General features: G+C 43.1%; 1 protein-coding gene across 4 annotated transcripts in view; it reads right to left on the reverse strand.

The window, feature by feature from the left end:
* arhgap42b (Rho GTPase activating protein 42b) overlaps positions 1-26,615 on the reverse strand; it is a 188,273-nt gene that overhangs the window by 76,436 nt on the left and 85,222 nt on the right. For all 4 annotated transcript variants that reach the window (XM_084063876.1, XM_084063874.1, XM_084063875.1 and 1 more), the window contains exon 4: positions 7,121-7,192. In XM_084063876.1, the coding sequence (XP_083920002.1) occupies positions 7,121-7,192 (72 nt within the window). The remainder of the gene's footprint in view (positions 1-7,120; positions 7,193-26,615) is intronic.

Here is a 26,615-nt window from a genome sequence, read left to right on the forward strand (position 1 = left end):
CACACACACACACACACAAGGTCATTCGTTTACGAAAAAAAGATAAAAGTTGAAGTATGGCGGTACAAGGGTTTTCTGCCCCCCCCCCCCCCCCCCCCCCCGACACCGACAGCATGTGGCCATGGATGTGTGAGTGCTCTCAGCACTGTCTGTGGAATCAGCCACTGGGGAGCCCTGCAGTTTATAAGTGACCTCACAGGGATTATTCTCGCAGCAATTCCCAAATAAGGCGAGAGGCGAGCTGTAGCCCCTCCGCTTGGTTCGGTCTGACGTCCTCCCCACATGGCAGAGGGGTCAGTCGGATACCGCCTGCAGATGTCTCCCAGGATTCCTGGAAGAAGCAAAAGAAAGGAGGCTGGAAAGTTGTACAGCCCCCCCCTCCTCCTCCTCTTGTGATCCCTGCCTTTCATCTCACTGTAGTGGGTCTAATGTTTAACAGTGGAGGGGAAAGGAGGAGGGAGGGGAGAGGCCATTAGGAGGAAGTGGTCGGAGGAAATAGGAGACGGAGAGAGAGAGAGAGAGAGAGAGAGAGGGGGGGAGAGAGAGAGAGAGAGGGAGGGAGGGAGGGGGGGAGGGGGGGAGGAGAGAGAGAGAGAGAGAGAGAGAGAGAGAGAGAGAGAGGGAGGGAGAGAGAGAGGGAGAGAGAGAGAGAGAGAGAGAGAGAGAGAGAGAGGGAGGGAGAGAGAGGGAGAGGGAGGGAGAGAGAGGGAGAGAGAGAGAGAGGGAGGGAGAGAGAGGAGAGAGAGAGAGAGAGAGAGAGAGGGAGGGAGAGAGAGCGGAGAGAGAGAGGGAGAGAGAGAGAGAGAGAGGGAGAGAGAGAGAGATACGGCCCTTTTAAGAGAGACCATTTCGTCGCTGTCACACACAAACCTTGTATCTCCATATTTGAACTTTTTATGTTTTTCTCGTAGATTAACAGATTACTTCATCACACAAGAGTGCCGCAAAAAAAGTACGCGGTATGAGCTTGTAGATCGGCTATTTTTTTCTCTCCTTTCGTTCTGGCTTTGTTCAGATAGTAGAGTAAAGTGCGACAGGACACAGGGGGAGAGAGAGAGACAGGGAGTGACACGCGGCAAAGGCCATCGGGCTCGGGAATCGAACCTGCGACTCGCTGTCAGGCCGGAATCAGAACCTACATGGCATGCGCCTTAACCGCTAGGCCGAAGAAGGACGCCGGGCAATGTGCAGTGGAGACAGCGGAGAGCCGTTTCATTATGGCAGAATCATGGACGGGGGGGAGAGGGTGGGTGTGTGTGTGTGTGTGTGTGTGTGTGTGTGTGTGTGTGTGTGTGTGTGTGTGTGTGTGTGTGTGCATGACTGAGGACGCAAAATGAAGTCACATAATATAAATCCCCGGCGACGGTGGACGACTCCCGACTTTGAGGTTGGGGATGTGTAACGCAAAGGCTTGGCCTGTGATGTCTCCAGTTCTCAGCCAACAAGGGAGCTTGACCCCAATATGCACAAGAATACACTTGCAGGGCTTACGGAAACAAATCCCATCCTCTTCTGTTTCTTTTCATCTTCAACACACGTGTTCTACAGTACTGTAGCAAACGGGTCTTACAGCAACTCTGTGCTACACAAGTAACTGGACCCACAGGCAGTGGTGTCAAGTGCTGTACTTCAGTACAATGTTGAGGTATTTTTTTTACTTTACTGGAGTATTTCAAATTTTCAGTACTTTTACTGCTACTCCACTACATCTCAGAACCAACTTCAGCCCTATGTACATTTCGGCCATTTGAAAATAGCCGATCTACAAGCTCACAATGCGTCGCGATGCGACGCATTGTGAGCTTGTAGATCAGCTATTTTCTAAAGATTTGTATACATTTGAAAACTTGAAATGGGACATTCCGCATAATGAGTCCTTTAAGAACATGTTGATGCCAATACTTTTGTACTTTTACTTAAGTACATTTTGAATTCCGGACTTTTACTTGTAACAGAGTATTTATATATATTGCAGTACTGATACTTTTACTTAAGCAAAAAATGTGAGTACTTTGTCCACCACTGACAGGTACATCATTTGCCAATTTTTATAGATTGTTGGATTAGAGAGACATCTCTGATGGGAAAAGGTCATTTGGGAGTGTGAGATTGAAGGCAACTAGACAATGGCGCTCCGTGGAGCGCATATCTCCACCCAGGACTGAGTAACTCGTGGGTTGTAGCTGTCAGGACCCGAGGAAGCACCGGGGGAAAATAGTTCTACCAAATATAGTTCAACTTTTTTGCATTCGTGGCTATCCCTACGGGCCAGAGTGAAGGCACTTTTGGAGGTGTGTCCTATTCGAGGCCCCTCAACATACTATCCCAATTTGGGGTTGATTGGGTGGTACATTCTAGCCTGGTAAATCCTCCCTCCAGAAATCTCATTTTCATTTGATTTCAGGAGTGAGTCTGGCCTGATCGCCCATTCTGCAATATTGGCTGTGGGCTGGAGTTAGGCGGGAGTAATACCGTTGACTGACAACCCCTTCAGCCAATGATCGTTTTTCCCCTTCAGCCAATCAGCAGTTCATTTTTACCACCTCCAGACTACAGTATGTGACGCAACGGGACTTTTGAGACGGCCATGCCCAAAATAGGTTGCCTTATTGGGATACATGCGTGTCACTCCCCGCCCCTGCCGGTTCTCTAAATGTATATTTTTAAATAGGCTCTGTCATGATTAATTGACCACATATATGAAGTTAAACAACTAAATTCTATCCAAACGATATCTTAATAGTAAATTCCGTGCCTCAAAAAAGAAGTTAGAGACCGTTTTAAAAACGAAAGTAAACAGTGAAGGCACTCGGACAACAACAATGGCTGCCGTTCGTCTTTTGTCGGCTGCACTCAGGCTGCACTCGGCTTCATTCGGGCTCACTCGAACTCGCCACCTGATTGGCCAACTGTCGCTGTCAATCACAGAACGATGAGCGACGACGCTGATAGGCTCGTTCATTTGGTGAACGGGCTAGAAACGCCCAGACAAGCCTTCAGGCCAGACTCCTTCCAGAAATCAAATGGAAATGAGATTTCTGGAGGGAGGGTTTACCAGGCTAGTTACGTTCATGATATAGTGTCTTTTTTCCGCCCAAACTTTGGATGCCAAATTACAGGCAAACAGTATGGAATCCTGGAACATTGGAAACATTATATGTAGCACTGCTTCCAGTATGTTTCTAGTATGGAATACACAACTAAACAAACACACAAAAAAATAACCCCTGTGTGAGAATAATGTTTATAGAGTGCAGCTCAGCATTCTAGTCCCCTCCAGACTTGGCACCAAGCTCACAGAAACCTATGGTATGACGGAGCCCCCCCTAACCCCCCCAGCCTGTGCAGCTGGATCCTGGACTTTCTGTCAGAACGACGACAGGTGCCAAGGACAGACTCTAAAAGCTCTGCCTCAACTAAAACCTCTACTCTCAACACAGGAACCCCTTAGGGCTGCGTCCCGAGCCCCCATCGGAGAATGTTCCTAATTTAAAAGGTTGATTCAGATTCGGGATTTTTCGGGAGTGCAACAGAGCCGTATGAATATTGGGCGTTTAAAATCAATGTCATCCATTAAGACAACTACATGACGGCAGAGAGTGTGTTTTAATTGAAGACAATGCAACAGACTGTTGCTGCAACCTCTGGCATGGAATGTGTTAACTGAGAACCAAAGTCAACACTATCAACAATCTGTCAAATGCACAATAATCATGTATAGAAGCTATTCAAAATGGACATAATCATGATTTATATTAAACATATATATTTAAAGACAAATGGACATTTTTGAAAAAATAAAATATAAAAAATGTTTTATAATTATCATTTTTTAATCTAATCTAACAACAATTTTGCGGACCCCCTGCAGTACCTCCACGGACCCCCTGTTGAAGACCTCTGCTCTAATCCATGTAAACCTGACTGTGTGGTTGGTGGTCAAGTTGGCTGACAACTAGGGTCGGGATCCTTTAGGATTTTAACCATTCCGGTTCCTTAACGACCCCCTCTAAACAGTCCCATTCCTTAACCTTCAGGGCTTAATTTGTGCCGGAGCTCAATGCAATACATTTTTATTTTAGGCTATTTATTATTAATTCAGCTTTCACATTTTCTCCTCAATGCACCTTCCTGCAATGGATGGATTATGATGGTCCTTGAAATTAAAACGTTTGAAAACCACTGCCTATATATATATTGTAATTGTATATTGTAAAAGTGAAGCTCTGACAGTAAGCGCCAGCATGAGGCTGTTTGGGGGAAAAAATGGGATGGGAGGACATGGCAACAGGTTGCAACATTAGCTTAGAACACACAGACAGACAGACAGACAGACAGACAGACAGACAGACAGACAGACAGACAGACAGACAGAATATCTGTGTCCGGCCTTCCAGCCTGGAGGAGATAACATAATTTCCAAAGCATGGTTGTTCATGCATGTTAATGATCATAATAGTGCGATTACAAATACAAGAGTTTTGTAAAAAATAGTTTTGTGAATGAGTTTGTGGCTTTTGGATGCCAAGCTAATGCAAAATCATTAGGAAATAAACAGTTCATTGGGATCATCTGAAATCTGTAAAGGATTAAAAGCAAATGAGTACGCCATAGCCATGCCTTGTGTGTGTGTGTGTGTGTGTGTGTGTGTGTGTGTGTGTGTGTGTGTGTGTGTGTGTGTGTGTGTGTGTGTGTGTGTGTGTGTGTGTGTGTGTGTGTGTGTGTGTGTGTGTGTGCGTGTGTGTGTGTGCATGCGTGCGTGCATGCGTGCACGTGAGTGCAGCAAAGGGGACTATTCTCGCCTCAGATCCTCAATGGGCCAATATATGGCACCTTATCCTGAATGTAAGGTACTTTACAAATGATTAATCCCGCTTCTGAAAATCATATTAACCCCCAACATTTCAATATTTCTGAATAATACCTTTGGAGAGACGGCCTCCTTTATGATGGGGGGTCTCTGCGTTCTCCTTGTCCACTAATTGGATCAATTCGGGGCGACCTTTCTCGGTTGCGTGATAGGTTACTTTTAACGACTGACATGGGAGACATTGACATGCGCTGTGGAACGAAATACGTGCAGTACTGCAGGACTGCAGTAGAATACATTACACGCAGTACTAGTTTTACAGTAAAAGCAGTACCTTAAGCAGTAATTCTCAAACTTCTTTAAAATAAATTCAAGGACCCCCATAACTCTGAGTGTACACATGGAACCAAATGGACCCTTACGGGTCATGTGTACACTCTCATAGTTATAGGGCAGTAAGGGAAACATTAAAGATCTGGACTCCTTATGCACACAAGCTAACCTAAAATCATGGCTGACCTCAAATTACAACTGGTCTTAGATTCCTACCCCCACCAACTTGCCCCTTCCCCTACTTTCGCTGTAAATATATATATTGTTTTCTGCTACTGGAGCTTTTACCGTTATGTAATGCAATGTATGTATTGTATGTCTAACTGATGAATTGAGCGCAATGGACCACAATTATGGAAACAAGCCTCCCGGGGGCTTTTTTTGTGTTCTTTTAACAGAACCTTTTGACTGCACTGCATGTACTGTTAACAATCTTGTTAATAAAGTATTCAATCAATTAACCCATTGAGACCTGAAGCCGATTCTACATGTCTCCTAAATCTCAACAGTTTTCTGAAAAACGTATGTTTCTATATCAGTGGTGCTCAATCTGTTTCATGTCAAGGACCCCCAAAATGATATGTATTTAGCCGCGGACCCCCATCAAAATATGTTGTTCCAAGGACCCCCCAGAAGCAAAGATTTGAGTTAAAAATGTTCGCTTTAAAAATATATATATATATTCAAAGATTTTCACACATTTTCACGATTTTTCAAAAATAGCAGATCTACAAGCTCATAGCGCGGCACTCGGTGCCGCGCTATGAGCTTGTATATCTGCTATTTTTGAATAGCCCAAAGTGTAAAATAATGCTTTTTAGCTCAAATCTAAAAATGACAAAGTTCCAGGTCTTAACAGAACCTTTTGACTGCACTGCATGTACTGTTAACAATCTTGTTAATAAAGTATTCAATCAATTAAAACCCCCTCAAGGAGTCCTGAGTGGTCCCTGGACCCCACTTTGAGAACCACTCTATCCATCCATCTTCAACCGCTTATCCCTAATCGGGTCACGGGGGCAACGGTTCTAACAGAAGAGCTCCAGACTTCCCCTTTCCCCGAGCAACATTGGCCACTTCCTCCTGGGGGGATCCCGAGGTGTTCCAAGGCCATCTGGTCCTTGGTCTGCCAGGGGGTCTCCTCCCAGTGTTACGTGCAGCGAGGACCTCCCTAGGGGGAGACGCTCGGGAGGCCTCCATACAAGATGCCAGAACGTTCAACCACCTAAGCTGGCTCCTTTCCAAGTGAAGAAGCAGCGGTTCTACTCTGAGTCTCTCGCAGGGAACCGTCTGACTTTGAGAACCACTGACCAACACTAATACAGTACAGTACAGTACAGTACAGTACAGTACAGTACAGTACAGTACAGTACAGTACAGTACAGTACAGTACAGTACAGTACAGTCAGTACAGTGGTGGAAGAAGTACTCAGATATTTTACTTCACTTAAGTATAAAAGTAGCACACAATAAAAGAATACCACAATATACAAATACTCTGTTACAAGTAAAAGGCCTGTGTTCAAAATATTACTTGAGTAAAAGTAGAAAGGTATTGGCATAAAAATATTCTTAAAGCACAAAAAGTAAAAGTACTAAAATGTTTGAAAATAGACAATCTACAAGCTCACAACGTGTCGCATCGCGCCGCGTTGTGGGCTTGTAGATCGGCTATTTTTAAAAAGCCTATGTACTGTATAAAATAGGGCTGAAGTGGTTAATGTATGTTTTATAATATAATAATGTATATCTGCAAAGTAACTAGTAACTAAAGTTTTCAAATAATTGTAGTGGAGTAAAAATACAATATTTGCCTCTGAGATGTAGTGGAGTACAAGTAAAATTACTGAAAACTGGAAATACTCCGGTAAAGTAAAAGAATACCTCAAAATTGTACTTAAGTACCGTACTTGAGTAAATCTACTTAGCTACTTTCCACCACTGAGTACGGTACAGTGCACGCAGCCACGCTCTTACCTTGGCAGCGCCTATCTGCTCTTTCCGGAATTTTTCCAAGGGCGTGATCAGGACGTCGTCCGCGTTCTGAATCTGAGAATGAAGGAAAAAGACAAAAATGTTGAAGAGAGACTGACTGACAGACTGATGAATAATGAATGACAAGTAGAAAAGAAAAAACAACTCCATAGCACTGAACAGCTACAGTGCAGGTTTAATAACGTCTCTGTGGGGTGGAAACCCCATAAGTCCAAAACTGTTACCTTTCAGGATTCAAATGAAAAAATAGCCAATAGCACATCGACACGCTTTTTAACCCATTAAGACCTGGGACGCGTCACTTTTTTAGATTTGAACTAAAAAGCGTTATTTTACACTTTGGGCTATTCAAAAATAGCAGATCTACAAGCTCATAGTGCGGCACCGAGTGCCGCGTTATGAGCTTGTAGATCTGCTATTTTTGAAAAATCGTGAAAATGTGTGCAAATCTTTGAATATATTGTTTTAAAAATGAACATTTTTAACTCACATCTTTGATTCTAGGGGGTCCCTGGAACAAAATATTTTGAGATAGGGGTCGGCGGCCAAATACATATAATGTTGAGGGTCCTTGACATTAAAAGGTTTTAAGCACCACTGATATAGAAACATACGTTTCTTTTTTCAGAATACTGTTGGGATTTAGAAGACATTTTGTAGAATCGGCTTCAGGTCTTAATGGGTTGCTTTTGATACGTCCGTGTGCCGCTGTAGTATGATCAAGTAGGGCGTTAATTTACCCCCAAAAATATGGAGATGAGTGGTTTCTGCCCGACAGCAACGATATTCGGCGTGTGCACACGCAACAGAGAGGAAAAACATGGTAACGCTTGAATTGGAAAAAGAGGACCCAGTGGATGTGAACACGAGTGCAATACAGAGCAATCGCATTTAGCACATTCATCTTTTTAAGACCGTTGACAATGAATAATACATCCCCCCCCCCAAACACCGAGCCAGCCTCTATAGCTCGAGATAACAGACAAAGGCGCTCCGCCAATGTTCCTGCGAGATACAAGAAAATGGAAGCGTTTATGCGAGCCATGAAAACGGTAGTATTGTCAAAACCGTAGCTGAAATATGACACCGCAATGTGTAATGAGGGACGCTTTACAACCGCCGGTTCGCAACGCATTTACAATGTGGTGTTTGCTCTCAGTCAGAAAACCTTGTACCTCCGAATTTCACACTTTATGTGTTTTCCTTTGGAAATGAATGTCCTATATTTCGTCATACAAGAGTACGTCGCACACAATAATCAAAAAACGTGCCGGTCTACGAGCTCCCAAAGTGAAAGCGGTTTGGTTTTATATAGATAATGAATCAATGCTTGTAAGTCATCTCTGCTGGGTGGAAACCTCATATATAACCAAAACTGTTACTTTTCCGGATTCACGTTCAAAAGTAGCAAAAAGTAGCAGATTCACAAGGTCAAAGTGCGACGCTTTGTGCCACGTTTCGAGCTTGCAGATGCTACTGCCTGCTACGCTTGATGCTTTTGTGTGACGCTGTGATCAAGTAGAGCGTTAATTTACGAAAAAGTCACAAAAGCTTAGACTATGGTTTCTGCCCGACAGCAAGAAGTAAATAATAACTAAATATGATATTCTAAATATTATATATTAATACATATTATAAATAATAAGTCATTTGAACACATGAAAAGTAAAGCTTTTGGACATTCCACCAATTATTTTCTCCATATATTGAGTGGTGGGAAGTCGTGAGAGTGACCTCTCTCTGACTACATCATGACCACAGCATCTCCGGCCTCTCTCTGACTACATCATGACCACAGCATCTCCGGCCTCTCTCTGACTACATCATGACCACAGCATCTCCGGCCTCTCTCTGACTACATCATGACCACAGCATCTCCGGCCTCTCTCTGACTACATCATGACCACAGCATCTCCGGCCTCTCTCTGACTACATCATGACCACAGCATCTCCGGCCTCTCTCTGACTACATCATGACCACAGCGTCTCCGGCCTCTCTCTGCCTGCATCATGACCACAGCGTCTCCGGCCTCTCTCTGCCTGCATCATGACCACAGCGTCTCCGGCCTCTCTCTGCCTGCATCATGACCACAGCGTCTCCGGCCTCTCTCTGACTGCATCATGACCACAGCATCTCCGGCCTCTCTCTGACTACATCATGACCACAGCGTCTCCGGCCTCTCTCTGACTACATCATGACCACAGCGTCTCCGGCCTCTCTCTGACTACATCATGACCACAGCATCTCCGGCCTCTCTCTGACTACAGCATGACCACAGCATCTCCGGCCTCTCTCTGACTACATCAGGACCACAGCATCTCCGGCCTCTCTCTGACTACATCATGACCACAGCATCTCCGGCCTCTCTCTGACTACAGCATGACCACAGCATCTCCGGCCTCTCTCTGACTACATCAGGACCACAGCATCTCCGGCCTCTCTCTGACTACATCATGACCACAGCATCTCCGGCCTCTCTCTGCCTACATCATGACCACAGCATCTCCGGCCTCTCTCTGCCTACATCATGACCACAGCATCTCCGGCCTCTCTCTGCCTACATCATGACCACAGCGTCTCCTACATCAGGACCACAGCATCTCCGGCCTCTCTCTGACTACATCATGACCACAGCGTCTCCGGCCTCTCTCTGCCTACATCATGACCACAGCATCTCCGGCCTCTCTCTGCCTACATCATGACCACAGCGTCTCCTACATCAGGACCACAGCATCTCCGGCCTCTCTCTGACTACATCATGACCACAGCATCTCCGGCCTCTCTCTGACTACATCATGACCACAGCATCTCCGGCCTCTCTCTGACTACATCATGACCACAGCGTCTCCGGCCTCTCTCTGACTACATCATGACCACAGCATCTCCGGCCTCTCTCTGACTACAGCATGACCACAGCATCTCCGGCCTCTCTCTGACTACATCAGGACCACAGCATCTCCGGCCTCTCTCTGACTACATCATGACCACAGCATCTCCGGCCTCTCTCTGCCTACATCATGACCACAGCATCTCCGGCCTCTCTCTGCCTACATCATGACCACAGCATCTCCGGCCTCTCTCTGCCTACATCATGACCACAGCGTCTCCTACATCAGGACCACAGCATCTCCGGCCTCTCTCTGACTACATCATGACCACAGCGTCTCCGGCCTCTCTCTGCCTACATCATGACCACAGCATCTCCGGCCTCTCTCTGCCTACATCATGACCACAGCATCTCCGGCCTCTCTCTGCCTACATCATGACCACAGCGTCTCCTACATCATGACCACAGCATCTCCGGCCTCTCTCTGACTACATCATGACCACAGCATCTCCGGCCTCTCTCTGACTACATCATGACCACAGCGTCTCCGGCCTCTCTCTGACTACATCATGACCACAGCATCTCCGGCCTCTCTCTGACTACAGCATGACCACAGCATCTCCGGCCTCTCTCTGACTACATCAGGACCACAGCATCTCCGGCCTCTCTCTGACTACATCATGACCACAGCATCTCCGGCCTCTCTCTGACTACATCATGACCACAGCATCTCCGGCCTCTCTCTGCCTACATCATGACCACAGCATCTCCGGCCTCTCTCTGCCTACATCATGACCACAGCGTCTCCTACATCAGGACCACAGCATCTCCGGCCTCTCTCTGACTACATCATGACCACAGCGTCTCCGGCCTCTCTCTGCCTACATCATGACCACAGCATCTCCGGCCTCTCTCTGACTACATCATGACCACAGCATCTCCGGCCTCTCTCTGACTACATCATGACCACAGCGTCTCCGGCCTCTCTCTGACTACATCATGACCACAGCATCTCCGGCCTCTCTCTGACTACATCATGACCACAGCATCTCCGGCCTCTCTCTGACTACATCATGACCACAGCATCTCCGGCCTCTCTCTGACTACATCATGACCACAGCGTCTCCGGCCTCTCTCTGACTACATCATGACCACAGCGTCTCCGGCCTCTCTCTGACTACATCATGACCACAGCATCTCCGGCCTCTCTCTGACTACATCAGGACCACAGCATCTCAAGCCTCTCTCTGACTACATCATGACCACAGCATCTCCGGCCTCTCTCTGACTACATCATGACCACAGCATCTCCGGCCTCTCTCTGACTACATCATGACCACAGCATCTCCGGCCTCTCTCTGACTACATCATGACCACGGCATCTCCATTGGAGCCTGTGCTGTATTGCAGACTTATTTTGGACAGAAACGGATAAGAGGAGAGATTTATTGTGTCAATTACTATCCTCTGCTCCTATCTCGGCAGGCGGAGCGCTTCAGAAACGCACCATTAAAAGGTGCCGCCAAATTTCCCCTTGGAAAAAAAGAAAGTGGGGTGGGATGGCTGGTGGGGGGCTTTAACCCATTAAGACCTGAGGCTGATTCTCTTCCAAATCAGGATAGGACCACAATGGAAACAAGTCCCCAGGACTTTTTGTCACTGCTGTCAGCGGTGGCACGGCCCCCTTGGCTTGATTTACAGTGTTATTCTGCACGTGAGTGTCCGTGATAAACGAAGGCCTGTGCTCCATAATACCTATAATATCATATATAATGCACCTATAACACCACGTCTAATTTACAGAGGTGTCTGCTTAGATGGACCCGTCCACTAGCCCGTCTCCGTTTCTCAACTCTCTCTCTCTCTCTCTCTCTCTCTCTCGTCTGGATCCATTCATCACAGTGCTTTCACTGTCCCAGAATAGCAGCCACCGCCTCTCTCTCCCACAAACCTGCTCACACCATTTCAAAGGAAAAAGCAATGCAACGTTTAACACCCAACGTGTATTTTTATCTGAGAGAGAGAGAAAGAGATAGATCAACCAGGTGCTCAATGGAGATTAAATGTTAAAAACGTAGATTGGTGCTTCTAGGATCAACAGGAACCACAACTCGAAAGAGAGGAAAGATCCAGGCACTCCAAAGAATAACGGAGGAGAGGGCGTAAAATAAAAGTACTTTAATCATGACTACAACATTTTAAAAGCCAACATGTTTCGACCAGAAGAATTCTGGTCAAAACATGTTGGCTTTTAATCTTTTTTAGACATGATTACTTTGAATCCATGTGTATTTTTATCTCTCTCCCTTTGTTAAATCGTCAGACATGGCTAACAGTGCTGTGGGATGAGTTTGCAGATTACCCCGCACTGGCTGCAAAAAAATGTCACTGAAAAGATGAATTCTTGCGGTCCTGTGTGAACGAACGTCACACTTTCATACACGGCAGCTTTCTGGAGTTCATCGTTTTGCTTTTGCAGACCGTTTTGCAAGTCTGAGATCTCTTGTATCGACATAAATAAATGGAGACGTCAAGTCACTTATCTGGATATCACAGCATTCTGCGTTTAAACAAATTGAACGAATATGAGAATAGGCAACGTTTATTTGAAGGGCACATTTCCACGAGCCAATTTCAAACTGCTTTACGTGGAACATTAAAAGCATTAAGAAGACAAAGTGCAAACAAGAGACAATGAAATACGAGAAGAGAGCTACAGTGCGGTCGGTGCAAGAAATTAAAGGTAGGGTAAGTGATTTGCAAATATTCAAATAATTGCAAATAGCTCTATATTCTGATAGTACTCATATCTATAGAGTGTTTGTTCAGTAAAAGGAGTCTCCTTGTCTCTCCAGCTCTTTATTAAACACAACATACAGTACATGTTCGTTTCAGTTTCAGTTAAATTTCCAATTTTATCCAATCAGGATAGAGAACTCAATCAGGATATAGATTAAACAAGTGAAATTGGAAGTGATGACACTAATAAATGAGCAGGCAAAATTGGAACTGGAACACTATAAAAATGAAGCTTAAAAATGGATACTCTCTCCTGATTGGCTGAGATTTTGACACCTACCGGAAAATGTATTTTCTGTTTATTAAAGAGCTGGAGAGACGGGGAGACTCCTGTTACTGAACAAACACTCTATAGCAATGATTACTATCATAATATAGTGCTTTAACCTTTTAACAAAATACTTTTTGTTTTAACCCAAAAAATATCACTTACCCTACCTTTAATCAAAAGCCTAAAAAAAAGGCAGCAGTAAACTGAAAGGTCTTCAGCTTTGACTTAAACAACGTGTCGCGCTGTGAGCTTGTAGAAAGCTTTCCCCCACAACAGAAAGAAAAGACAGTAGCACCATATAGAGCTCTGAGAGACTTAACCAAGTGGTTAAAACAACTGAGAGATGTAGCAGAACCTGCCATTTTCAGTGACCTAAAACCTCCTCCAGTCAATACAAGAACTAGGTGTGTTAGAAATGAACCCAGTAAGACGTGAGGCCGATTCTGTCTTCTAAATCCCAACAGTTTTCTGAAACACTTACGTTGCTATAATATCAGTGGTTCTCAAACCTTTTCATGTCAAGGACCCCCAAAATGATATGTATTTGGCCACGGACCCCCCATCTCAAAATATGTTGTTCCAGGGACCCCTCAGAAGCAAAGATTTGAGTTACAAATGTTCGCTTTAAAATATATATTAAAAGATTTGCACAAATGTTCCATGAGTAAAAAAAAATAGCAGATCTACGAGCTCAGAGATATTTTCATTACTTGTGCGCAACATTATTGTAATACATAGTAGGGGACAGAGTTTCAATAAGGATATACAAGGTTTCTGCCCGACAGCAACAATATCAGAGTGTCCATAGTGTTTGGTTTCTACATTCCCTGCAGTAACAAAGTGCTTTCCTCAGCTTGCAGTCCAACAGGTCACAGTGACAGTGCAACTGTGGTGGGCAGCTATTTTACCACTGCGTCACCCCAGCGCCGATAATGGTCATTCTTGGTGTACACCAGGGGTTTTCAACTAGTGGTCCGGGGACCACCAGTGGTCCTTGAGGGGGTTCCAGGGGGTCCCCAGCCAAATGAATAGTTAGGAACCAAATTGACCCTTATGTGTCTGTAACTCTGAGAGTGTACAAATGGAATGTATATTCAAAGATTTGCACACATTTTCACGAATTTTCAAAAATAGCAGTTCTACAAGCTCATAGCGCGGCACTCGGTGCTGCGCTATGAGCTTGTATATCTGCTATTTTTGAATAGCTTAAGTGTAAAATAATGCTTTTTAGCTCAAATCTAAAAATAACACAGTTCCAGGTCTTAATAACCCATTAATGTGTGCAAATCTTTGAATATAAATACTTTTAAAGCGAACATTTTTAACTCAAATCTTTGCTTCTGGGGGGTCCCTGGAACAAGATATTTTGATGGGGGTCCGCGGCCAAATACATATAATTTTGGGGGTCCTTGACATGAAAAAGATTGAGCACCACTGATATAGAAACATACGTTTTTCAGAATACTGAGATTTAGGAGACATATAGAATCGGCTTCAGGTCTCAATGGGTTAATGGGTTAACAAGGTTACGGACATACAAGGTTTCCACCCGACAGCGACAATAATATGCATAAGAACGCACACTGTGTGTGTGTGTGTGTGTGTGTGTGTGTGTGTGTGTGTGTGTGTGTGTGTGTGTGTGTGTGTGTGTGTGTGTGTGTGTGTGTGTGTGTGTGTGTGTGTGTGACATTAATGAGGTTTAAAGCTTGTGTGCGTTACAGAATTCTGCCGGTCTTTGGTTGAAGGAAGTGCACAAAGCTGCCAAACACAGGAAAGCCTTATTACAGAAATAAAACATTCATTCAAATTCAACATTCACTGGACAATTTGCATATGACTACAGAATTATGACCTACTTGTCATTCATTCAGCATATTAAGGGTTCATAAATAGGTTAGCAAAGTCTTGTAACGGTCCAAGACCCCCACAAACTCACCCACACATCATTTTCTGATCATTAACTTTCAATGAACTGGCTCTGGAATTCACATTTCAAAAGGCTCAATCAAGTTCAGGCTTAGCAAGCGTAAAAAATAAACATCGTCAGACGAGGGAGATTCGGGAGTCGGAAGGCTCAGGAGGTAGAGCCGCCGTGTGGGAATCGGAAGGTAATATAATAATAAGTATTATGAGTATTATTATTTATTAATTAATGAATGAATGAATTAGAAAATATTAGAAAAAAGTTTGAGAAGCACTGCTTTACTCTATACATCACTTGGACAGAGTGATTGTTCTCCAGAAAGTTTTGTGGTGTGCAAATAAATCACCTGCAGCCATTGCAGACCTTTGCAGAACACCCCCCCCCCCCCCAAACTATTAAGAGACTCTGGCACCGATGTAGACAGAGTCAGGCCAGTGGGTCAACCGATTTGTTGTGGTGTCCGGTGGCTCTCGTCCTCTGTGTCACGGGGAGAGAGAGAGGAGTCAATAGATGACCTCTGTGAGAGCCGGTAAACAACACATGAATCATCTAAAAAAAACAAAAAAAACAATCAGGAGGGAGAGGCTGAGGACCCGCAGCCTGGTACCAGCGAGCTCTAAATGAGTCCCTTATCATCAGACAGATTGAGTACCCTGGCTCTCAGGGAGGACTGCCCCTGCTAAGGCTTATGATGAGTTTATAGATCAGTGCTTCTCAAACTTTGTTTCATTTCAAGGCAGTGTTGATTTCGTCTACTATAACTAAAACTATGACAAAACATGTTCGTCGACTACTCTTTTTCACTGACGAAAATGAAATAAAAACTAAATAAAAACTAAGCTACGATGACTAAAACTAAGACTAGATATACTGACAATTTGGTCAACAAATACAAACTAGACTAAAATCTTAGGGAGGGACGAGTGGTTGCGCTCAGGTGTTGCGCTCTGAAAATAGCAGATCTACAAGCTCGCGTCGTGTCGCGCTGCAGCGCTTTGTGAGCTTGTAGATCAGCATGCAACCAAGTGTAAAATCTGGCATTAAGACGCCATCAAGGCACCACCAAGATACATTTTAGTCGACTAAATCAACTGCAGATTTAGTCGACTAAAAATAGACAAAAAGTAACAAATTTCAGACCACTAAAATATGACTAAAACTAAATGGAATTGTATTCAAAAGACTAAATCAAAATGTGTTGTCAAAATCAACACTGTTTCAAGGACTCCCTAACTCTGAGAGTGTACAAATTAATTTGTACACAGCTCATGGGAAATACTGTAAATCTCCTGAGGATATAATTACTGACACATTAACGTATTCAGGGGTTTGGCAACAAAAGTAATAAAAAAAGTCAACCAAAGAACACAATTTTTTGCACTGGATCTCCTCACTGGTCAGTAAGAATACATTGAGGACTCTAGGAGGATCCAATGTCACTATGGCTATGCATGTACCTCATGGTACCATAGCACCACAAAGGCCTTAAAAACAAGGCTCCAGACATCCCTAAACAAACTGGTCAGGCTACTGCTTGGCCTCACATCTACAACCCATTTAACCCCTGCTCATTTTGCTAGGGCGGGATGGCTCAGGGTCATAGAGTTAAAAATAATAGAGAGGGCACCCGAAATCTCCTCCCATCCACTTGCATTGAGTTGCTCACCCAGCGCATGGGCCTAAATCACCCCTTCTTCCGGGTTGGAAATTTGGTGGGCGCGGCCTATTTTGGGCCCCAGTGCGTCACTTCTGTCACGCGTTTTGCGTCACAGAAGCGCGCAGCCCCGTGCACATGCTCGTGAGTCGAGCCCATTGGTCGAAACCGTTTTCACTCGTTCATGTTTAGGCCCCTAAGCTGCAGTACCATGAATGGCCAGCAAGTCCATTTGGCGTCAATGAAACCACTGGGTTCTGGGGGCTTGCTCAGGGTAGAGGACAGAGTGCAGCAACTTGCAACGGGCCTGGTCTACAAGATATACTACACCACAAACACAAAGACACCCATGTACCTGTCAAAGTACTTCAAAAACATTAAAGACGTCCACAAACACAACACCAGAGGGAGCTCCACAAATCACATTCAACCCAGATTTGGCTCAAACAAGGGGTTACATTTGTTCTACTGCTATGCCACCAAAACACCCTACCAACAGTCATAAAAACATGTGAATTCTTATTCTCCTTCAAAACCGGTGAAATTGGAATTGCAGCCAATTTACAGGTGGCTGCAATTCGGAACTGGCCCCTGTAAAAGATCAAAGCCCCCCCCCCCCAAGGGTAGGCTAAGGGGTTAAGCCTATACGGTACTTTATACGTAAAAGATAAGTTGAAAAATAGACACATTTTTACAACTATTGACAAAACCATGGCACCTAGGTTGGTAAACCCTCCCTCCGGAAATTTCAGGAGTGAGTCTGGCCTGATCGCCCATTCTGCAATATTGGCTGTGTACACCAAACGGACGAGCCTATCAGCGTCGTCGCACATCGTTCTGTGATTGACAGCGACAGTTGGCCAATCAGGTGGCGAGTTCGAGTGAGCCCTAATGGCACCGAGTGCAGCCTGAATGCAGCCGACAAAATTATCAAAATATTTTCTCCGCTGCTTTTTTACTTCAAAAAGCTCTCAAACTTCTATTTTGAGGCACGGAATTTACTATTAAGATATCGTTTGGATAGAATTTAGTTGTTTAACTTCATATATGTGGTCAATTAATCATGACAGAGCCTATTTAAAAATAAAAATTCAGAGAACCGGCCGGGGCGGGCAGTGCCACACATGTATCCGAATAAGGCAACCTATTTTGGGCATGGCCGTCTCAAAAGTCCCGTTGCGTCACATTAGTCTGGAGGTCTGCTGATTGGCTGAAGGGGAAAAACGATCATTGGCTGAAGGGGTTGTCAGTCAACGGTATTACTCCCGCCCAACTCCAGCCCATAGCCAATATTGCAGAATGGGCGATCAGGCCAGACTCACTCCTGAAATCAAATGGAAATGAGATTTCAGGAGGGAGGGTTTACCAGGCTACATGGCACCCCCCAACCCCAAGCAAATCAAACCCTGAATTTGCAGTACAGGGGAAACACTATTCAACCTCCAAATACCTGTCGCACAATTGCATACATTTGTTTCACTCTAAGTTAATTTCCAAAGATCCCTGCTAGTGCGTCTACTGCATTAACGAGAGACTCTGGAAGACAGAACTAGTGCAGGCGGCTTGGATCAATCCAAGTTTCATTTGCATTGATCTGAGTGTCGCAGCGCTTCCTTCCTGGGAGTGACTAAGCTCTGATCCTCCATGGCCCCGCTTGGCTCTATCGCGTTGTCAAGTGTACGCTGGAATGTATACATTATCGTACGGTGGGATTTCTACAGCAGTGGTTCTCAACCTTTTTCATGTCAAGACTAGTACCCCCCCCCCCCCCATTGTATTTGGCCACGGACCCCCTTCTGAAAACGTTATGTGCCAGAGACCCCCCAGATGAGAAGATTCATGTTCAACCCATCAAGGCCTGAGGCCGATTCTTACTATAATGTCTTCTAAATCCTAACAGTTTTCTGAAAAAAAATGTATGTTTCTATATCAGTGGTTCTCACACTTTTTCATGTCAAGGACCCCCAAAATGATATGTATTTGGCCGCCGACCCCCATCTCAAAATATGTTGTTCCAGGGACCCCCCAGAAGCAAAGATTTGAGTTACAAATGTTCGCTTTAAAACAATATATATTCCAAGATTTGCACATATTTTCACGATTTCTCAAAAATAGCAGATCTACAAGCTCATAGCGCGGCACTCGGTGCCGCACTATGAGCTTGTATATCTGCTATTTTTTAATAGCCAAAGTGTAAAATAATGCTTTTCAGCTCAAATCAAAAAATGACACAGATGCGTTCCAGGTCTTAACAGGTTAAAACAAAGTAAAGATTATTCAAACGTTTCCAAACAGTTTTGATATTTTTAAACTAAAATAGCAGATGTACAAGCTGGCGGCGCGACACAAAGTGACGCGCTGTGAGCTTGTAGATGAATAGCCAACTATGTTTGTTTGAATAGCCAACGTATAAATAAATGTTCTACAGTACATTATGCATTGTGACGTGTCGCAAGCTTGTAGATCTGACATTTTTTAAGATTTTTCCCCAATAGTGTCATATTATGACACTACATAATGATATGATACAGTATGGCATTCATGTGTGAACAAAACCTTAAAAAAAAAGATGAGATATGGAGATACGAGGTTTCTGCCCGAAAGCGACGGGCGACGTGATGTGCAAATTAATCATGCGGTTGTGAACATCATTTAACACAGACACATACAATTTAAATGCAATGTAGGTGTTGCATACTGAACATCTGCATGGTGTGTGTGTGTGTGTGTGTGTGTGTGTGTGTGTGTGTGTGTGTGTGTGTGTGTGTCAATACCACATGTACACTGCTATTTTTGAAAAATCGTGAAAATGTGTGCAAATCGTTGAATATATATATATTTTAAAGCGAACATTTTGAACTCAAATCTTTGCTTCTGGGGGTCTCTGGAACAAAATATTTTGATGGGGGTCCGCAGCCAAATACAGTACATATCATTTTGGGGGTCCTTGACATGAAAAGGTTTGAGCACCACTGATATAGAAACATACGTTTTTCAGAATACTGTTGAGCTTTAGGAGACATGTAGAATCGGCTTCAGGTCTCAATGGGTTAAGGCCTTCTTCATCCTATGTGAGGAGAACATGCCTCTCACTATAGCCCCGTGTGTGAATGTCTCTCCCCTGAGTCGCTGACATGCTACTCAAAACTTTGGTCACATTTTTTGGGCGATTCGACGGCCGGGGACGACATCACAAACTTATATTGAAAAACTGCACATTTCACAACCATGTCGTCAGATAGAGACTCGATATAGAGAGCTCAAGTTGTGTTAACCCATTGATACACCTGAAGCCGATTCTACATGTCTCCTAAATCTCAACAGTTTTCTGAAAAACGTTTGTTTCTATATCAGTGGTGCTCAATTTTTTTCATGTCAAGGACCCCCAAAATGTATATGTATTTGGCCGCGGACCCCCATCAAAATATTTTGTTACAGGGACCCCCCAGAAGCAAAGATTTGAGTTAAAAAAGGTTTGCTTTAAGATATATATATATTCAAAGATTTGCACACATTTTCAAGATTTTTCAAAAATAGCAGATCTACAAGCTCGTAGCGCGGCACTCGGTGCCGCGCTATGAGCTTGTAGATCTGCTATTTTTGAATAGCCCAAAGTGTAAAATAATGCTTTTTAGCTCAAATCTAAAAAAGACACCGTTCCAGGTCTTAATGGGTTAAAAAAAGGGGATAAATCCGGCACACGCATTTATTTATTTATGTATTTTTCGTTCTTTTTTCTTATGCAACTCTGACATGTGTTGACACGTCAGGGACCACACTGTTGGGTGTTGTGATAGGCGTGATTGTAGATAAAATGAGATTTTTCCACAGTAATTCTGTCTCAGAACGTACTAGCGTACGTGCTTCAGCTTCAGCGATTGCCTGCGTTTTTTTTGACTGAAGAGTACAGAGGCATCAACTCACTAAAACTGTCTAACTAATTGTGGCATTGGGGCACAGTCAACATGGATAACGTAGCTGTCAGGCAGAAACCTCTTATCATATTCTAACTTGTTCTGTTTTTTAGTAAATGAATGCCCCACTTGTTCAGACTACAGTGTCTGGACAAGTAGCCGATCCGCAAGCTTGTAGATCTGCTACTTTTGCTACTTACACACACACACACACACACACACACACACACACACACACACACACACACACACACACACACACACACACACACACACACACACACACACACACACACACACACACACACACACACACACACACACACACACACACACACAGTTAGTGAGTGAGTGGAGTTAATGAGTGTGTGTGTGTGTGTGTGTGTGTGTGTGTGTGTGTGTGTGTGTGTGTGTAAACGTGCATTCTATGCATTCCATGAAGGCAGCGGTACACTTCTGTGAGGTCAACCAGAGGTCACCAGGGAGGGGACCGAAGGTGACCCAAGCCTGTGAAACACTCTACCTATTGACACCACACACAGGCTACATTTAAAACCTTATGTTACAGTCTGCAATACTTGAATATAAGTGAATATAAGAGTTTTATCATTTCATATCATTAATCATTAAATCATTATCATTAAATACTTTGATTGGACTCTTTCGACCTGTACCGATGCTGCGGTTTCTAAGTTGTAACAATCAGTAACATCAGTCAGTCTGTCTATCTGTGCATATACAATATCTGTATCTGTATCCGTCCGTCTATCAGTCTAGATCAGTGGGAGTATTTCTACATTGGTAATTCTACTTAAGTAAGGAAACTGAGTACTTTTCCCACCACTGCAGCGTGCACACCAAAAGCCACACACACAGTAGTTGAACGATGGACAGCCAGACGATAGGGGAAAAGTTGCCTAGCGCTGCTTTATTTTGGCTTGCAATTTAACGCAGGCAATGAACGCACCTTAATAGCTGCCTAATATTAGTAGTTGTGTTTAATAACACTACAACTACAAGTGCTTTTTTAGTGTGATGTGTGTGTTCTTGACTTCTTATGGGTTTGTTTTTATCAGAGCACGAGAGCACAGCTGAGAGTGCAGCTACGAGCGCGGCTACGAGCGCGGCTACGAGTGCGGCTGCTGTGCGCACCAGTGAAAGCGCACGCTCGAAAATAATGAATTAACATGCACTAATAAATAAATAAAAAGGTGTCGGGCCAGGTTCGAGCTGTAAAACTGCGGCACTTATCGGGCCAGGGGCTGGGCTTAATTCCATGGGCCGGGGCGGGGCTAGGGCCCACATATTCGGCCTGTGCAAGGCTCTACCCCACATGACAGTAAAGTGATAATTTAAGGACTTTTAAGACATTTTTAATACCAAACAAAAAGAAAGAGAATAAATAAGACCATTACCGCATGAAAAGTAATCAACAAACCATACAAAAATAAATTGTCAAACAAAATAGAAAGAGGCAAACATTTTGAAAATAGCCGAACTACAAGCGAGGCGTTGCAAGCTTGTAGATCTGCTATTTTCACAATATTTAACTGTGGAACAGAGTCAAAATAAAAGTAATGCCTCAACTCCTGTTTTTCCAAGTGCTTGTCAGGGGGGTTCAAATATGATTATTTTGGGGGGTCCCCAGTTCAAATATGATTATTTTGGGGGGGCCCGGCCTGTAAAGGTTGAGAACCACTGGCTTAGATCACTGACTGTATACATCTATTTTCTGCATTAATAGATGTTTGTCCAATTCAGTTATGTGGAAAATTCAACAGATTAACCCATTAAGACCTGGAACTGTGTCATTTTTAGATTTGAGTTAAAAAGCATTATTTTACACTTTGGGCTATTCAAAAATAGTTTTGAAAATTTGTGAAAATGTGTGCAAATCTTTGAATATATGTATTTTTAAAGCGAACATTTTTAACTCAAATCTTTGCTTCTGGGGGGTCCCTGGAACAAAATATTTTGATGGGGGTCCGTGGCCAAATACATATAATTTTGGGGATCCTTGACATGAAAAAGATTGAGCACCACTGATATAGAAACATACGTTTTTCAGAAAACTGTTGAGATTTAGGAGACATGTAGAATCAACTTCAGGTCTCAACGGGTTAAGGCGGGATGAGACGGTGTTGCTATATCTATTCCTAACAATGCAATGAAGTGAAACACCCTTTGAAAGAACCAACTTACAACGTTCTGTTGGATCACTGAAAATAGACACAACTGTCAAAAACCTGGCAGAGCGGTGCTTTAGAGCACACACTCCTGGATGTCTCTGTGGAAATAACATGGATATTTAATGAACATCTTTCATATGTTACATTAATGTATGCTCAGTGAAGTGTCAGTTTGATCTATGAACATTAGAAAAAGGGTATTTCAGTACTGCAGGCTTTGTGGGAGCCAGCCGTGGTAGAAGAAGTACTCGGATGTGTTACCTAAGTAAAAGTAACAATACCACAATGCGGAAGTATCAGAAATGCATTAGTAAAAGTATCGGCAGCAAAATTGACTTAAAACGCCAAAAACTTTTTTTTTTAAATAGCAGATATACAAGCTCACAAAGCGTCACTGTGCATTATGAGCGGCTATTTTCGAATAGCTGATAAAATAGGGGTTTTGAAAATAGGGGTTTTGTATTAATAATCGAAATCTGCAAAGCAAATATTCAATTAATCCCCATAGCAAGCAGGCAGGCTCTATTAGCTCAATGGTAAACAATGTCAGCACTTGCCCCCCCCCCCCCCCCCCCCGTTTCAGCAGGCTGGCAGGAAATGCATGACATCAGCAACCAGCTCTCCCTGTGACTCTTGTCTAAATATCCCCTTTGCCCTCCACACAGAAGACTGTCCTCCACACAGAAGACTCTGTCACCGCAATGACAATTTGTAGATGCGGGAACGCATCTACAAATGTCTTCTAAATCCTGAATCCTGGTTTCTGAAAAAAACGTATGTTGCTATAATATCAGTGGTTCTCAAACTTTTTCATGTCAAGGACCCGCAAAATTAAATATGTATTTGGCCAACGACCCCCATCTAATTATTTTTTTGTTTTTAAGGGACCCCCAGAAGCAAAAGATTTGAGTTGTTGAACAAATGTTCGCTTTAAAAAAAATATATATATATCTAAAGATTTACAAAAAAGAATGTCCACGATTTAAAAAAGAAAACCGAGTGCCGCGCTATGAGCTTGTAGATCTGCTATTTTTGAATAGCCAAAAGTATACAATAATGGTTATGGCTGAAATCTAAAATGACAAAGATGCGTTCCCAGTTTTAATGGGTTAACACATGATCAGCAAATGTATCAGTGTCAACTGCAATCAGGTGTGTGGGTTTACCTCCATGTAAACCATGAGACAAGCCAAGGCAAACAGACTGGGTTTCAGCCACTCAGGTCATGTGTACACAGGTCACTGTGGTATGCTGCTGTTCTTTGAGTGAAAAGAGTTCATCCCTCTAAACATGAGACTAAAACAAAGGAGGAGCCTGGCAGTAGTAAGACTAGACTGAATTCTCCTTTAGGTATAGGGTGCAACATGTAATCAAACTAATCAATTTAATTGATTATTTTAAAATAATATTGATGAACAATTAATATCCATTCTGGCGGAAGGTGAAATCTAGCTTTTTCCCCCTGAAATATTTTGTTTGAAATAGCTAAAATAGCCAATCTGAAATAGGGCTTAAAGGACGACTTCACCACTTTTCAACCTATCTTCATATAATAGGTCCTCACTAATGCTCATGATAAAATGGTACAATTTTTTTCTAATCAGTCTGTGTCTCAGAGGAGGGCTGTAGACAGTTCAGAAACCCGTCTACCAGTGACATCATCGATGGGGAATCCAAGCTAATAGAAACTGCAGGCTTTGTATTCCTGGAAAGTTGCAATGCAATAATAGATCCCATTGTTCTCGTGTTAATACAAATCTGAATAAAAATGTTTTAATCTTTTTGGAAAAGAAAATCCTGCCTAACGATGATGTCACTGGTAGACGGGTTTCTGGACTGTCCACAGCCCTCCTATGAGACACAGACCAAGTAGAAAAAAATGGTATCATTTTATCATGAGCATTAGTGAGGACCTATAATATGAAGATATGTTGAAAAGTGGTGAAGTCGTCCTTTAAGTGGCTAATCAGATGAATCAATTTAGTTGAATTTAGTTTTACATATAAAAAAGAAAGTACATATTTTCTATCTAAACTATCATGTATACCAGTGAAATTCAACTGCCCAGGAACACATTCCATATTCCCCAAAAAATGATAATAATCTTGGATGGTTGGTTGAACAGGATTTTTGAACGTCTTTGTGAGAAGAGTATAGTGGAGCCAAGCTGGCATGGTGAAAGTGTTTCTGTGTTTGTATGGAAATATTTTTGCTTTTAGTTTATATTTGAGTACTTGGCTGATAAGGGCACAGGCTCTTATGATGCGTTTCCTGAGCAATCTGTTGAGAGTCACCATAGACCACCATGTCATCATGACATTCAGCCCCGCGGCTGCTCTTGAGTCATTGAAACATACGACTATGTAAAAGCTAATGGATGTATATGGAGAATTATTTCTTTGATGTGATGGTCAAAATAGCTACAAATTGATGGAGATGGCGTGTTCACCGCGGACAGCCAACCAAGGACCACTTTGTCGCTTTTCAGCCTATCTTTATATAATTGGTCCACACTATGCTCATTTTAAGACTGGTCAATTTCTGCCTACTTTCATCTTAGAAGGAGGGCTCAGTTGAGAGAGAGAGATCAGAGAGCACAAGCGTCTACTGCGTCATGACATTCAGCCCAGGCCGCTATTGGGTGATTGGAGTCCACTTAACCCATTGAGACCTGAAGCCGATTCTACACGTCTCCTAAATCTCAGCAGTTTTCTGAAAAACGTATGTTTCTATATCAGTGGTGCTCAATCTTTTTCATGTCAAGGACCCCCAAAATGATATGTATTTGGCCACGGACCCCCATCAAAATATATTGTTCCAGGGACCCCCAGAAGCAAAGATTTGAGTTAAAAATGTTCGCTTTAAAAATATATATATTCAAAGATTTGCACACATTTTCACGATTTTTCAAAAATAGCAGATGTACAAGCTCATAGCGCGGCACTCGGTGCCGCGCTATGAGCTTGTATATCTGCTATTTTTGAATGGCCAAAGTGTACAATAATGCTTTTTAGCTCAAATCTAAAAATGACACAGTTCCAGGTCTTAATGGGTTAAAATACTCAAAATAGGTAGTTACAAATTGAGGGAGATGCCATGTAATGGGTGAACTGCACTCAAAACGCACATTGTGCTCTTCCCTGTTGACCTGTGTGCCACTGAAAATGTAGGGATGTAGCTTTTGTCAAGCTACCCAACTACAAGGTGAAACAAGTATCTGAACTACTTTGAAAGCTACATCATTCTGAAAGTAGTGAATCTAGTCACAAGATACTTGGAAATGTAAGACACAGTGATGTGTTCACCTGAAAGAATGGTACTGGGATAAATGATCCAGTCTCTTTATTGCTTTGACATTTTCAAAAAGTTAAAATCATGAATAAAGGGAGGAGAGAAACAAAAAACAAATTTCTGGCTGTTTTGTTTCTTTATGTGAAAAACCTGATATTTGTACTGTAAGTAAGATCTGTTCTCTTACTCAAGTATGACTTCAAGTACTTTATAAACCACAGTTCATTTATCTATGTATAACTTGCGAGGCAGAATTGGGCAGCAGTCATGGAGCAGCTTTGTTAACATGGCGGCTGGACGGCTATACCTCCAGGCGTCACTTTCACAAAATAAATAAAACATTAATAAATTAATCGTTTAACCCATTGAGACCTGAAGCCGATTCTACATGTCTCCTAAATCTCAACAGTATTCTGAAAAACGTATGTTTCTATATCAGTGGTGCTCAATCTTTTTCATGTCAAGGACCCCAAAAATGATATGTATTTGGCCGCGGACCCCCATCTCAAAATATTTTGTTCCAGGGACCCCCCAGAAGCAAAGATTTGAGTTAAAAACGGTTTGCTTTAAAAATATATATATTCAAAGATTTGCACACATTTTCACG

Source organism: Gymnoscopelus microlampas (genome assembly GCF_963454915.1).
Source record: "Gymnoscopelus microlampas genome assembly, chromosome: 8".
NCBI lineage: Eukaryota > Metazoa > Chordata > Actinopteri > Myctophiformes > Myctophidae > Gymnoscopelus > Gymnoscopelus microlampas.